The following is a 12,278-nucleotide window of genomic DNA, read 5'->3' on the forward strand; positions in this document are numbered from 1 at the left end:
GGTGTGGGCTACCACTGAACTTAGGGTCAAGTCCATCACAGTTTCTGAGGCTCACTTAGGATTTGAACACGATGGCCCCATCTCTACCCCAGGTGACTTTATGTGGGCATCTCCTGAGACCAGGCCATTGAACAGAAGAAACAGAAGAGCCAGACACAGGGATCCTTATTCTCATGGTAAACCTTGGATTTAATGAACTGTGTCCTCATCAATACTTGCCTGAGTGCCCACCCTGCAGGCTGACAACTGAGCCACGGGGCACAGCAGTCCCACTGCAAGGACTTGAGAGACGATGGAACCCGGACTTCATTCTCACGACACACATGGGATCAGACAAAATACCATTTTTAAAATTGCATTCCTGAAAATTATAATTTTAAAAAAGTCAAAAGAAAACCCAAACAGTGCCTAAATCTTTATTTTTCATAACCTACATTTTTTCAAATTAGACAGTTTTACACTGAATGACACAAAAGGAAACTTAAATTACCAATAGTTTACACATAAGCTTGATTCCAGTCTTAATGAAAAAAAGTAGAACAGAAACAGAAGCCCTGGCAAGGTGTCCGTGCCACTGCCCTCCTGCAAGCTGGCACCACGGCTGCTCCCTTCAGGCCCATCATCTGCTGCTCCTCGGACCTGGATGCAGACTCCGGCCACGCCTGCCCCGAGGCAGAGGGCCCCATTGCGGACTCCACATGGCGCCGTGATGGTCCTGACCACGTGGCAACATGACACATTTCTTGCCACACTAGCGACCACCAGTGGTGGTTACAGGAGGGTCTGATCAGAAACAGCATGACACGGACTCTCAGAGAGCAACGACTGTGCGAAATTCATGTGAAACAGGGTGGGGCTCTCCCCCCCATCTCTCCAAACAACACTGCACAATTGTCCAAGGAGAACGCCGTCTGTGCCGCCGTCTCTGACTCTACCTGAGGGACTGCCCGCAGAGGTGCTACGTGGCAGGAAGCCAGACACCCCCGTGCTTTCTGTGAGTGGAAAATCTCAGGAACCTCAGAAAGGCGGGGTTGGGGGACATTACATGGCTATTTGGCATATCACCCTTGCTTAATTAAAAAGGATGCGATAAAAATGACATCCGAGTGAAGTCTGGACTCGAGGCTGCGGGAGCGGAGGCCTCATGTGACCGATGAGTCACAACACTTGGGGGCCCGGCTGCCGTCACAGGGCCACACAGCACGGATGGCCCTCCAGGGAGGGACCTACTGAAAACCAGTGTCTGAGCTCCACGGGGCTTGGACTTCGGGGCAACGTGCTGCATCGCTCCCTCCTCCAGCAGCCACATCACGGGGTCCTGGGCCTCTCCAGCTCTTCCTATAGTATGCACTGGTTTCAGTGGAACAGGTCAATCATTTCAAACTCTCTTAGTCAGCAATCTCATAACTACAATGAAGTAAATTCCCTGCTCCTTTCAGGGGCCTCGGAAACATGAGCACCGTGTGGGTGTCCAGGCCTTTGAACAAAGACGCTGCTCTCCAGGAGACGGGCCTGCTCTCCTCCGCAGGCGTGTCATGCTTATTAGCCATTTGTGATTCTAAAGAGATTATTTTTCACTTTCACTTGCAGATCCTGCCAGTTTCCACTTTACAGATTATATTTTGAAAACCCTTTCACAATTAGGTGTGATTAGTACATACTTAACATACTTTTAAGAAGAGCATGAAAACATTTGAAGGTTTTAATCAGACTTCCATCTCCCTTTCGCAGCAGCAAAGAGGCAGAAATCAGTTCAACACACCACAAGAGAAAAAGAAAAAAACTTCAACAAATTAAAATAATATTCAAACCACAACAATGAGTTTATCTACATCCAGGTCAATAGTAACATTTATAATATATCAATTTTTATCAGATTTTTCTCTTTAGGGTACCTTTTTAATATGTTCTGATTATTTACAACTGTACAAGCAAAGCACACACTCCCAAGTGCACATATTTAATACAGTATTGACTATTTGCATTTACAGGATTTTTCAACAATCTGAAAAAAGATCAACTGTGTAAGATCTTCCAGGTAAATTACAAACACGACTGCTAGTCCTCCCTACAGTGCTCACCCAGTGACACCGTGACAGCAGACCCCACTCATGCCAACCCAGGCCCATCTCAGAACTCTTAAGCTGTCCTATACAAAAGTTAAGGCAAAGTCATTTTCAAGTTTAAATAAAATTCAAGTCTTTAAATATTGGATGGAAATAATCTCTTAAAAAAAAAACCCTCAGTCTTATTAAATAACATTTCGTGGAATAAACTGTATGGTTACATTTAGCAGGAAATATTTTAAAGTCTGCTGCTTAGAATACGTAAAGAAAAAATTTAGGCATTTTAAAACAAAATAATTTATGTTAAACTTTATTATCAACTGCTAGCTTTAGTGCATGCGTGTTCTTGGAGAGCAGCACTTGGAGAAGGGATCACTGACCCTGTCTTGGAGGTAAGGAGAGCGGACTGGGACCCTCCGCCACCAGAGGGCACCACGACCGCCTCCCCCACGATCGGCGCGGGGGCTGGGAGGGCCTAGGGGCGGAGCTGCTGGGAGAACCCAGGAACGGGGGCGGGCTGGGAGGGCTGACTGAGAGCTCCACGCCCTCCCCACCCACTCGCTGGAGCAAAACGTCAGGGTACAATTTCGCGGTAACATGTCAGTGGGCTACAAAGTTTATATTTCATTTGAGTTCTATTCACAATGTGCTTTGAGTTTATCTTACATAACAGCCACTTGAGACTAGAGTGAGGAGCTGGTTACTTGCTGGCAGGACAAGAGGGCTCTCGGGGCTGTGCAGGCTTACTCTGCCCAGTGGATCAAAACCAGACTCTGCTTAGAAAACGCTAGAACCACCTGTTAGGCTTCCGAGTGAAGGGCAGCTCCCAGGCTGGAGAGCCCAGCCCACTCCCCCAGACTGTGCTCATAGCATCACCTTAGTCCTTCTCCCTCGGTCCTCAGCTTCACCCGGGGGCCTGGACATCTCAGAGATACGCACTTGCTAACCAGTTATTTTAAAAAATGAAGTAGCATAGTTCCGCTTAATTTAGAAAAACTCACTATATATATAGCTTGCATTCATAGCCACATGGAGGCTTAATAAAAAATATCAATTTGTTAGGATAAATGCATTTTCTATCCTGAAAAAAATCAGACTTATGCATCACCTCCAGTTAAGCACCAACCTAAAATAAGGTTTATATTAATTAAATCCTGAAAAATAGATTTTTTTCAAGAGGGGGGAAATCCGACTCATAGAAGAAAAATAACTTGCAGGCACCTTGTGGGCCTCATCTACACTGCAAGCTCCTAGCCAGCGGCTCACTCACGTCCGAGTGGGACAGTGCCTAGTTGTGGCGACCTCAGCTCCTTGCAGCCCTCCCAGACCTCCGTGCTCACTGAGGGGGCCTGGGTAGGGGGCTCTGTTCTCTGTGCGGACGCCGCCCCAAGCCCGGGGGTGATGGCCGGCGGCCCAGCGGCCTTCTCTGGTCTTTGGGTGGTCCTGGGCTGGACTTGGGGGCAGGGGGCTCTCTCTCCGTGACCTTCCTCTCTTCCTTCCCACAGCCGACCAGGTTTGGCTTCTGTTCTTTCTGGGGTTGCAACGGGGAAGACGGCGGCTCTCTACTTGTCCTCTGACAAATCTCTGCGTAGCTGGGTTTTCGCAATTCCTGGGAAACGGACAACTCTGGGATTAGTGTGATGACATGTGAGAATCAGGTTCCCAGAGGCAGAGGCACAAGTTTCTAGCTGTGACCACATTCAGAAGTATCTTAAATGAAGAGTTCCTGCATTTGAAAAACTGAGTTTCCCCTGGAACACAACTTTCCCTCCAAGACACTCTACAAATACTTTGTAAAAATGGATAAAAGGATAAAAGGCATGGAGAAGAAGAGTGCAGATTGAACTCCTTCCAGCCTCTGGCCTGTGGGCACTTCCGAGGCACAGACAAGCCCAAAGAGGCGGCAGATACCAGGCAGCTGCAAGAACAAGAGCAGCAGCTGCTTTTGCTGGCCACATGGCCTCCGGGATTGGGCAAGAGGATGGCCGGCCCGTGTGGGGGCTGGAGTGAGATGCAGGAAAGTCAGAGGTAACAACTTAAAGAAGGGACAGGGCATTTCCAGGTAAGTGGAAGCATGAAGGCTAAATGACAGAAGAGGACATTTAAAGTCTGTCATCTCCATCAACCATTTGTAACTTAAAAATGAAAGGAAGAGCAGTAGGGTGGGAGATGGGGGACCCTCTGATCCACGAGGCACAGGAGCTGAAAGCTGCAGCTCCTCAGATGATGAACAGCCAGAGTGGTCAGCTGGAATTATCACTCAAGGCCCTGGTACCCTGTGCCTGCTGTGCACGTGCGTGGCCACCCATTCTGGGAGCCTCTGGGCATCCCCCCACCCCTGCGGGCACGTACCGAAGCGGCACCGTTCACCTGCACCGATTTACTTGCAGTGGTGCTCAGGGCCAGGGCAGGAGGCAGTCTGTCCACACTCAGGGTTTCCCTCTGCTTCTCTACCACCTTGGTGTCCCTGGAAAGACGCCACCAGGCACACGCATGAGTGGACATAAGTGGGCATCCCCGCAGAGGGCACCGGGCGCAGGGCCCTGGGCATGGCCGGACTTACTCAGGCGGGCGGGCAGGGGATGGGGTGCGCTCGCAGGCTGTGGACACGGCACAGGGCGCCGAGGGCTCTCGGGGGGGCACCGCAGGAAGAGTGTTCGTGCTGGCGTCTGCATTCAGGCTCTGAAACCATGAAGAAGAGTTCATCACCGCATAGAGGCACGTCCAGCAAGTCTCTGTCAATGATCTTAAACACAGCGATGGTGTCCGCTGTCTTCGGGAGCAGGCGTGGGCCAACCCCAGGCAGAGTGGACACTGCAGCCGCCCTTCCTCTGGGCAGACCCTGCCGGTCTCCGGCCTTCCTCTGTGTGCAAGCACAGCGGCTGGCACACCCACCGTCCCAAAGGGACCGGACCACACTCATCTGAGCTGCCGACACCATAACTCTCACATCTATAGCACAGAGTCCCCAGCAGAGTCCAGCATGGCTCGGTCTTGCAGGGACATCAGTGCATGGCTCCACACTGAACCTGAGTGCCTCGAGGGGTGAGAGGGACAGTTCCCACCTGAATTCACCAGCAGCCCTTGAAAGGTGATGTGAACTCTCATGACTCAATGGGAAGCAAAGAGACTTAGTCTGTTTAAGGCAGACACCTGGCGACAGGCAGTGACCACTCAAACACACAGCCGTTTTGTTAATTAAAAAAGGCGACAGAGCAAAGCTGGAAGGGAGCCTGATTGCAAACAGGCCTTTTCTCAAAATCTCGCTCTTCAAAGCAGATAGTTCAGAAGTGAGAACTCTGGAAGGAACGGCACTGCCCTCCCCACCCAGGAGACCAGGGTTCAATCCCTGGGTCAGGTAGATACCTCCTCCTGGAGGAAGGAATGGCTACCGAGGCACAGGGGAGGTGGTGATGGCAACCTGGGGGCCACAAGAACCATCCTCTCTCAAGATTTTGTACTCAAGGGTGGCGGAAATGCCTCCTTTGTGTAAAAGTTCTCTCATGCCCAGGGCACGTGCGGTGCTGCTGTGCTGTCAGAACCTGTCCCATGTGAGGCCTCCCAGAACACTACATGCCACCAAGGTCTTCTGCTGAGAAGCAGTGACACGGCCCTTCCAGATGGAATCAGGCTCAGACTTCTTAAAAGCAACAATTCTTTCCTCAAGATAAATTTCACACAAACTTGAAATGTAAAAAAAAAAAAAAAAAAATAGTAAAAAGAATTTTTTTTTAAAACTATTTTTGAAATAGGGTAGAGGCCTGCTTGTCCTGCTCCTCTGCCCACCTCGAGGGGAATTGGGTCCATGTGAAGCTAGGACTGGCCGCACCAACTCTGCCATCACTCCACGGGGCGCTGACACCTCAGACATCACTATCTGGAATTTAAGGTATAGAGTAACATACAGGGCATATCAAGTTTAGTAAGTGCTCTTCTCTCTAAAATAAAACGCAGATTCCTCTCAGTCTCGAAGGCTAAAAACAAGCAGTAATCACACACCAGTATGAGACAACTAAAGACCTGGCTGAAAGTGTACCAAGACCCTGCCTGGCACTGAGGGGCTCTGCAGGGCTCCCCAGGTGCAGATGCCGTGGATGGGGTCTGCCAGGCAATGCCTTCCCCAACCCAGAGTGAGGGATTCTGACTCAGATCAGGGGGCAGTAGGTGGGATGATGGTGGCAGGGGGAAAGGGCATGGGGGTGATGGTGGTGAAAGCCAGGCCGAGAGAGTTCAGCGGGGTGCTGGGCGAGGGGTTTCGGACCCCCCTGCCCTGGTCCTGGCAGCAGCTCGGTCCCTCTGCTGTTGCCAGCAGCAGAGACACAGGGAGCACTTGGTGCCCAAAGTGCCCATCATTCCCAGGATGGAGTCACTGCTAAGGAGTGACCCCTAGGAGCGTGGCAGCCCACAGAGGTCACCGACCGCCCCCCTCCCTTGTATTACAGTAAAGTTGCTCAGGCTTCTAGTTATTCATGTAGATTATTCAAAACATGTTATTCCTGGCATGATTCAGATTTTTCTTTTTTACTCTGCTGATCTGGAAAATGAAAGCAGGTCCCAAAAAACAAGAATAATGACGCAACCTGCATTTCTATAGCCCAGCAGCGCAGGGCTCCTCTCTGACCCTGCCGCTCAAAACATGGGAGGCCACTGCGTCACTTGCCCTCCATAAGCCTCCTCCACACGTGGACACAACATGCCTGTGAAGAGCAGGAGCGAGCATCAGGCTCAGACATCTTACCCTTTCTTTGGATGTTCCTGCGAGCAAGCCAGACAGCCTGTTCTCAAACAAGTCCTCTGTCTTCAAATGCCCTGCTGCCCCAGGTAGTGGGGGAAAACTGGACAGGCCTAATTCGAAGCTGGGGGACGGCGGTCTGGGCGGCGTTGGAGACTGAGTCTGACTCCTCTGAAAGAGAAGAACACGGTGCAGTTGCCCAGGGTGGCTGGGCAAGATGGGCTCAGAAACACCTCCCTAGTCTCTGAGGTCCTCAACCCTGCCAACGTGGTCACCTATCAAAGGTCACCTGGTTAGGCAGCTTCACATGAAAGTGGAGCTGAAAATGCAGAAGGAACCACAGGGCTCTGCCAGCCACGCTCAAACATGCAGTAAGAGCTGGGTATGTGTGACACCGAGATCTCCAGGCAGCTGACACAGACCAGTGGGACACAGCAAAGTCCCGAGAGCCTGCATCTTGACATTAACCTTATTCACCTCCACACAAGCTCTGTGTTACCACAGCAGAGTCTATAATCTAAGAAATAGAGGAGAAAGTAGAAGAAAACAAAAGTCATGCTCTCAACTCTGTACAACTTATGTTAGAAATTTCACAAGGATTTCCATTTTAAAAAGTTTAATATAAAAGGGAGGGGGATTTTAGTTATCTGAAAATTAACTTATTGAAACCCCTAATATTTTTAAATCAGCATGTAAAAGCATGGTATTTAACAAGAGATTCTATCACACTCCCCGACTTCAAAAATGTAAACTCAGCATAATATTCAAGTAAAACTTTTAAGTCCAAGACCTCTAGAGAAAGGCAGTGGTGTATTTTTTTATTGGAACACTCCTAGTGAGCCTACCAGCAGCCGTTCTGAGCAGCCAGCTCCTGAGCTGAGAGAGACGGGGTGGAAAGGGGACGTGAGCTTACACTGGGGAGAACACAGGTATTTTTGCTGAATGGTGGGCTACTTGGACGGGAAGCCATGCCCTCCTGGAGCTTACTTCATAGGAAAGGCCACAATTTCCCAAAACTTAACACCAACAGGCATCTCTACAGAAGTAAAATCTAGAGAAACTGTGGTAGATTTCAGGAGCCCAGGTCAAGGATGAAATTAAGCTGACCACTGCCCAAGCATGCTCTAGGCCTCTGGCCATCTCCTCCGTGGCACTGGTGCCTACAGGCGACCAACCGTGCTTGCGCACATGCCCTCCTCCGAACCAGGCTGCACTGTGCCCTGCAGCCCAGCACACGCTGGGTCATGCTCACCTCAAAGCAATTTTCAGAGGCTTCACTTTAAAGCTCTGCATGTTTCTGAGGTGAACCCAGCTTTTCGGAAGATGAGCATTTCTAGGAAGGAAGACCTGGCTTTTAGGACCAAAGAGGCGGCGTTTGAACATTTTTAGAGTCTGAATGGCTTTAGGTGAGGCATGAGTGCCATCCCTAGTCCCAGGGAGTGTGGCCCGGCCTCCAGTTCATGTCTGCCACCTGCCTCCAAGCTTCTCAGGTGCTCAGAACACCCACTGCAGCGACAGGCTCACTGTCGAATACACACACCTGCACCATGTGCGTGGGCATCTGAGTGGTTCCAGGCATGAACACACAGATTAGGAACACGACACAGAACGAGACCGGCATGGCGATGGGATACATTTCCCCCTGGAGATGATGTAGTGAGCAGGGGGATGACCCCTGTGGGGTGATCAGGATCTCAAGAGACTGTTCTATTGGTCCAAATGTACAGGAATTCATGCATTCCAACTGGAACCAACTGACACAAATTGCCTTACCAAAGGAGTCATCAAAAACTAGACTGAACTGACAAATATAGTAAAATCAGGATGTTCACTTATTACCAACGTGTGCTTTCTAAACTCTATGCAAATAAAAGCTATGTCCTGTAAGGGGAACACATAACTCAATGGCTTGGGGTCCAGATCAAGAACTACCTCAGGGTCTTCAGCTTCCAGGTGAGGAGCTCTGCATAGAGAGCCCAAGTCCAGAAGCACACTGCCAGGTGCTTGCCCCCACTGCAGAGTGCCACCCAGAGGGAGAGCTGCTCAGTCACTAAGCAGACACAGTCACTCCTATACGCCCATCACTGATTTTGGGTTTGTCCTGACTGTAAGCTACAGCAGAAGGTACTGTGCAGAATGCTTTCTACATAGTGGGTACAGAATAAAATATTTTGAATGAAAACCACTGATGAGCTAATTCCTACGTGGGAGAAGTTCATTCTGCTTGTCCAAACTCAGGTCCCAGTAATTTTAAAGTACACCACTACCTGGTTACCCACACAGAAAGCACCCATCTGGATGCGTGTGGATAGACCACATATGTGCAAGGTGCCCCTGGGTGCGCTGCACAGGGAAGTCAGGGGTTTCTCAGGAAACCAGCTATCACCTCCTCTTCGGAGCATCGAAAGGTGCCATTATCACCCAGCTGACACCACATGGCGAGAAAACCGCAGGACCACACCTAAAAGTTCCTTCTCACACCTTTGTCAAACCTCATGCTTGTTCAGTGTAAGTGGGGTTGAAACGTCAGGCAAAAGCAGCAGGGCTCTGAGGTACTCACTGTGAACTTCTCCTCCCGCTTCTTCCGATAACCAAAGGAGCTCTTCCTAGAGAAAAGGAAAGCAGCAAACTGTGACCTTTTCCACTGGAAACAGATTTCACTGAGGACAGTGTGTGCATGCATGTTCAGTCTTCATAACTTTGTAATCTACTATAGATGACTTTAGATTCTAAAATCCCAATCTTATAAGGAAAACAAAGATTTTATAATAAAGAAGTAAAACTGAAGTCTAGATAGGGATATAAAAGAAAACATTGATTTAAATAATTTTCCCATTTATAACTTTTGTTATGATATGAATATTCGAACATCCATTCAGCTGGAGTGGCAAGGTGTGCAAAATCCAACACGGAACTATAAAGGTGAATTGCAAAAAGAAAACCAGCAACAATGATCCATCGGGTTGATCATCCAAGGGGCACAGCGCCCAGGTAGCCTGGTCCACTCCCAAGCCCCCAGCCCTCACTCCACTGAACTACAGTGGGCTTCCTCTCCCGTCTGCCAGCCTTTCACTCCGTGGTTCCCAAGGCATATTTCCAAGGTTCAGGGTCTAAATCGCTGGCTTCAGTGCCCTTCCCCAAATTCAACTTAAGTGCAGCAACAACCCCACCTTCCGAATGGATGTCACACAGGCCTGAGGGTACCAAGACACTTCACTGCCCTGATGGCTTCCATGGTCTGATAATCTATACAGCTGCCCGGCCAGGGCCGACACATTAATGACCAGGACCCAGGGTCTGGCCCACCCTAGGTTCCCACAGAACAGTGTCCTGTCACCACAAAGATGGGACCAGTCAAGTCTCTGCTCTAAAAGTAACCCTGTGAGTGACTATACAAGCCTTGGATAGTTACAGCCTTCCGTTTGATTTTTTGTGAGGGACATCTAAATGCATGGAATTTGAAACTACTAATAGTTTTAAGTAGTGCCCACAGTACCCATCCAACAGAAATCATGAGCACTCACCTCCCTCTGCCTAAGCCCGGGGAGGACTCGAAGCTGCTCTGCTCCACGCGCCCGGGCCCCACGTCTCTCTTGGCAAAGGCTGGAGGGTTCTGGAGCCGAGCTCGCGGCTGAGCCGTCTGCCTCACTTGTGGGCTGCGCACACCGTTCATCAAGCGGTCAGCGGTGAAGTTGAATATGGAAGGACTTTCCAGCAGCCCGGGCCCCCTCTCTGCACTGGGAATGGCATGGCGCAGGTGAGACTTACTAGGATTCCTGCAGACGAAACGTTTGTGCACACTCAGTTCCCAAATGATCAGTGTTAGGAAACAGGTGTGCCAACACAGAAATGGCTGAGCAAAAGTCTGCTCTCTACTTAGGGAAAATATTAGGAATGATACTTTAAACAATCAGCTCCTGATACATCTGGTAAAGCAAACCTAAACACAGCATCAATGTGAGTGGCTGCAGCTACATCTGAATGAAAAGCAGACGAGCACAGAGGCAGTGCACCCGTCCCCATGGGGCGCTGGGGCACTCACAGCAGGGAGCTCCATGCTTGAGTTTTTCACCCCAATGGGCAGGACTGCTGGTCACACCCACAGTCAGTAAGCAGGACACAGCCTCTCCACTGAGTGTGACCACTGAGTGTGATCACACGCACCTGCTAGCCTTTGGCAGTGCACAGTGTGGCAGCGACCTCCTGTTACAACCCTGCAAAGACTGAAGCCTTCCCCTCTCACAGACTTGCCTGCTCCTTGGAGGGTACTGTCTGAGTGAAGCCAGAGGAGATGCAGCAGGTTTAAAGGTTGGAGACGTGAACCCATTTATAAATCCAGTATTTGGAAATGGCGTTACCTAGAAAACAGACTTCAGGTTGGTTAAATCTGGTAGTGGATGTTCACATCACACTTGGAGCGCTCACCACGGAGAAGAGCGCTGGGCAGGATGACTGCCGATGGCCAAGGTGTCCTGAGAGCCCACAACAACCCCTGGGAATCTGCCTCACACACATGGAAGGGAGCACCTGCCCAGAAGCCCACCCCCTGGCCCCCACCTCCCTCGCTAAGCACAAGCGGAGCACGGGACCCACTCCGTTTCCAGAGTCCCAGTGCCCAGGCCAACACCCCCACTGTGCCAACACCAAGTCAGCAACTCTTCATTCCTGGTGACGTCAATAAAATCCATCAGAGTCCTCAATCCTAGGGACAGTCAGGGATCTGTGTCATAATCATGACCTCTGAGAGGCTCTTTTAACCTCACTTGCATGTAAGTCTTGCTTTGAGTATCATGATATTTTCAGATCATTCATAACTATGCCCCAACTCACAATTCATGGTAATATACTACAAATATACTAACATATTATGTCCGAAAAAAATTAAACAGGGTCACAGTACCCTTAAAAGACACAATATTAAATATAATCTTAAAATGTAAAATAGCTTAAGTGCATACTAAATATCAGCCAATTGTTTTAAAAAACCTAGTCACAAAAATAAGATAAAACTTTGTGTTGAAATGGTTCTTTTTTAAAAAAGATGAAGAGGGATCACTCCAGTTTTCTGGTTCTGAACTGTGGTTTCAAACACTTTCTGTATAAACAACATTCCTTGATTGACCCAAGGCATTTAACCCCCAAGTGCCACCCAGTTCCCACCTACATTAAAATGAAAGGAAAAGTCAAAAACCTGGCGATTCATCTTAACTAGAGCTAATCGAAAGCTACAGTAACAGGGTGACTAGAAACAGTTCAAAACCAAAACAAAATCATTCAAAAATTTTAAAAGAAAATGGAACCAACAAAAAGGAAATTCTGAGGGAGAAAGATGCAGTGAAAGCTGTGTTAGCAACTCTGAAGTTCTTCTGTGGAACCACTGTGTACTTAGAAACACACCCATCACACCAGAACTAGATTCTGAAGACTGTAAATCACGGAAGAACACTTGAGATGAATCACTTCATATGTGCAATTTTACA

At 49.2% G+C, this 12,278-nt stretch overlaps 1 protein-coding gene across 5 annotated transcripts in view; it reads right to left on the reverse strand.

Moving 5' to 3' along the window:
• Positions 1-402: 402 nt before the first annotated feature.
• Positions 403-12,278, reverse strand: part of LARP4B (La ribonucleoprotein 4B) — an 85,163-nt gene continuing 73,287 nt past the window's right edge. For 3 of the 5 annotated variants that reach the window (XM_055431707.2, XM_055431668.2, XM_055431688.2), the window contains 7 exons: positions 11,050-11,156; positions 10,323-10,574; positions 9,359-9,404; positions 6,805-6,969; positions 4,630-4,748; positions 4,419-4,533; positions 403-3,675 (listed from right to left, as the gene is read on the reverse strand). In XM_055431707.2, the coding sequence (XP_055287682.2) occupies positions 3,403-3,675; positions 4,419-4,533; positions 4,630-4,748; positions 6,805-6,969; positions 9,359-9,404; positions 10,323-10,574; positions 11,050-11,156 (1,077 nt within the window). In that variant the 3' untranslated portion in view covers positions 403-3,402. The remainder of the gene's footprint in view (positions 3,676-4,418; positions 4,534-4,629; positions 4,749-6,804; positions 6,970-9,358; positions 9,405-10,322; positions 10,575-11,049; positions 11,157-12,278) is intronic. The other 2 variants (XM_088843981.1, XM_055431679.2) reach the window with 2 other exon arrangements.

This window comes from Moschus berezovskii, chromosome 15 (genome assembly GCF_049115385.1).
Source record: "Moschus berezovskii isolate FMDL1 chromosome 15, NW_MosBer_1.0, whole genome shotgun sequence".
NCBI lineage: Eukaryota > Metazoa > Chordata > Mammalia > Artiodactyla > Moschidae > Moschus > Moschus berezovskii.